The sequence below is a fragment of the Quercus robur genome, chromosome 10, assembly GCF_932294415.1.
Source record: "Quercus robur chromosome 10, dhQueRobu3.1, whole genome shotgun sequence".
Lineage (NCBI taxonomy): Eukaryota > Viridiplantae > Streptophyta > Magnoliopsida > Fagales > Fagaceae > Quercus > Quercus robur.
The window spans coordinates 36,100,351-36,103,652 of NC_065543.1; the positions used below are offsets into that span (position 1 = coordinate 36,100,351).

The 3,302-nt window shown below is 35.1% G+C and overlaps 1 protein-coding gene across 1 annotated transcript; it reads right to left on the bottom strand.

Annotated features, from left to right (window-relative positions):
* Positions 1–1,063: 1,063 nt before the first annotated feature.
* On the bottom strand, positions 1,064–1,863 carry LOC126703243 (uncharacterized). Its single transcript, XM_050402198.1, has one exon. The coding sequence runs from the start codon at positions 1,829–1,831 to the stop codon at positions 1,457–1,459; it is 375 nt and encodes a 124-aa protein (XP_050258155.1). The 5' UTR covers positions 1,832–1,863; the 3' UTR covers positions 1,064–1,456.
* Positions 1,864–3,302: the final 1,439 nt, after the last annotated feature.

A 3,302-nucleotide genomic window follows, 5' to 3' on the forward strand; every position in this document is an offset into this window, starting at 1 on the left:
TGATAATGTTTTAGCAAAACTCAGTTACTTATTATTGGAAGATGATGACATTCGTTATCATTCTTAGAATTTTTTCGGTGAGTGCATATTGCCTTTAGCAAATAGGTTCTAAGAAACTACCACAGTAAACAAATTCATATGTTAAATAGCTACTTTAAGTTTAAGTACATGGTTTTAGACTTCTTCAAAAAGAAGTTATATCTTAATTTTCTCACTTAAGGGGCATCACGTGACTTGTACATATCACCCAAACTAGTATATATAAAAGCAAGCAAACATTTTATTGTACAACACAATCAATACACAAATTTACATAGTAAGGACACTCCACACTGTTCATCTCACATAAACCATCTTGAAAACAGCAAACACAATTTACATGCCCCTAATGACAAACCTTTGAAGCAGTTAAGTTCAACACCACAAAATTAACCCCTTCACAAGACAAGCAAACCTACATAGAAAGAACAGGGCACATTCAAACCAAGAACAGATGTTGAAATACCCCCAACAACAAAACAGAGTTCTATCACTTTCCACTTGACTTCTTGAAGCACACCTTCCTCTTTGGAGCCAAATTTGATAAATTGAAAAACCCCAAGCCAACTTACATTTTATGGCTTTATGGCTCTTCTCTTTCCAGTTTTTCAGATTCCAGAAGCCTATTCCAATCAGAATTTGGATTGAAAATCAGACACATGTCCATCATCCTCCACCAAACTCGTTCACTAAATACAAGTTGTCTCCCCTTTGTGGCTAATCTATTCAACATAGCTGTTAACCAGAGAATGGAAGCAATAACTAATCCATTTAATTTGTTGCTTTTAACTCTAATTAATTTTGATCAAAATATAAGAGTCAAGGTTCAAAAAAAAAAAAAAAAACCAAAGGTCTCTTACAACTCCAATTCAAAAGCCATTTCTCAAGGGATAATATATATGCTATGCATGTTACAACTTACTTCTTGTTCCTCCCACTTTAGATCATCACCTTTATGATTTAAAGAAAATTTTATTTTATATATATATATATATATATATATTATATTGCACATTATATAACCTTATATTGCACAACTCCAAGCAAACATTATATTTCACACGCAACCCAATCAATATACAAATTTACAAAGTAAGGACACTCCACTCTGTACACAACATAGCCCTACTGCAGAAAAACACAAGTTGTCTCCCCTTTATGGCTAATCGATTTAACATAGCTAACCAGAGTAGGGAAGCAACGAATCTAATTAATTTAGTTGCTTTTGACACTATTATTGATCAAAATATAAGAGTCAAGGTTCAAAACAAAAACCGAAAGACTCTTACAATTTCCATTCAAAAGCCATTTCTCAAGGGATACTAATATACAATGTTACAACTTACAACTTGTGCTCAGACCAAATCCAGGGTAAACTACCAGGCATCTAGCCAAGTTTGCATGAGCCCACCTTCAATTAAGGTTGTGGAAGTTGTTGAACCTCACCATCTTTAACGTTACAATCATTTCTTCCTTTTCCAAAAGCCATCATCTTCATTCCAACTTTAACATCACAAGACATACTCTGCCTGCACTTTCGCTTCACCCATCCGAGGCAGCCGCTATCCTTGATACTCTCTAATGGAGTTACAGCCTCTTTGGTGCACATCCTGCCCAATAAGCACGAAAGAATTGCGAGAACAGTTAGGACAGACATCACTGCAAAGAAAGGACCTATAGACCCTGAAGAACTCCAAGCAGCATTATTGTTTGGTACAGCTACAGGGTTATAAGTCAAGGTTTCCCCTGCTGGCTGTTGCTGCATAGGCAGTGATGGTGATGTTGTTGCCATAGCTGTTCTTGAAGAAGTAGAATTAACATCTCTATTGTGAAATGGAACTATATATATTTGCAGCTGTTGTGATTAAAGTGTTACTGTTGCTTCTTTAGCCGGCCGTAAGTGCGTGAATGTGTGGAATACAACATGGAAAGGGCTAAAGCAAACACTTTTTTTGTTTTTTTTATTCTGTTTTACTTTGAAGTTAGTTTTGCATGCTTGCATTTTGCAAGCCTCGCAGAAAGTGGCCTTTTCCTTCGTAAAGAAGGTAGAGATTCCTTTGCTAAAGTTAAAGTGAATCCCATGTGGTTAGTTTGATCATGATTATCTGAATCCTTCCTTTGTTAATTCAATAATGCTACGCAAATAACTTTTTTTTCCAAAAGAATTTCACAAGTGTTGAATTGTTCGACTGTGAGTAATGGACACAATAATACTCATGGAGCTATCACTTTTTTCCCACTACTCTAGGTCGACCAATTTAGCAATTGAGACATTTGTTGTAAAAAACTTGCGACGAAAAATGGAGAAAAAAAAATCTTAAAATTAATAACACAACAAATTATGGGACTAAGCACACATCCTATATAAGTTCCCAAATAAAAGTTTAATCAAGAATTCAAGATCATCTAGCCAACTAATGTAATTCCTAAATTTTTTTGGGCATCCTATCAAATAGACAAATACTAATTTTTTATTTAAATAAAATAAATAAATCACATTTTAAACCCTATATTATATGAATATTTTCAAATTAAACATTATGGTTTCCAATTAAATCTTAAAATTTAAGGTTATTATAAATTAAACCTTAAAGTTTTGTTAGTGTAGGGATAAGGGGCCCAAGAACATATGTTGGGCCTTAGGTCTTGTCTAAGAACATTTTGCGGTCTGAGGACAGATAAACAGAAATGAGTATGTAAGACTCAAGACCCCATGAGCGAGCTACTGATGAGAATGTTGGGCAACTAAGTGAAACAGAGGTCAGATAGAGTGTCCTGTCATCCAGGGTGACCTTCCGGAAAATTCTAGTGATAACGATATACATTATGAACGTACAGGACAACTCGAAGGTGAGAAATATCTAAGGGAAAGCTGCTACCACCACATTGAATACTCTACAGCTAACTCTCTGGTCGTATTAATGAAGAAGTGATACATGAACAATAGTTTTCAGCGTTACAGCTACTCTTCGAAGACTTCAGGAATGTGCTGACGTGACAGGGATCAACACCAACAATTAATCTAATCTACACGTGGAAGGCAGAGATGAAGGGAAAGAGATAGTATAACATAGGAGGAAGGCAATGAGAGTAGGGGATCAGGAAATTAAGATAAAAACACTGTGGCAATTAAGAATTGAACTTATAATCAAACTTGAAGAGAAATATATAAGAACTGATCTCCTTGGATTGTGTCGATGACGATTTTCTTTAGATTAAACCGGTCTATCTTCATTTTCTTGTTATCTGGATCCATTTAACTT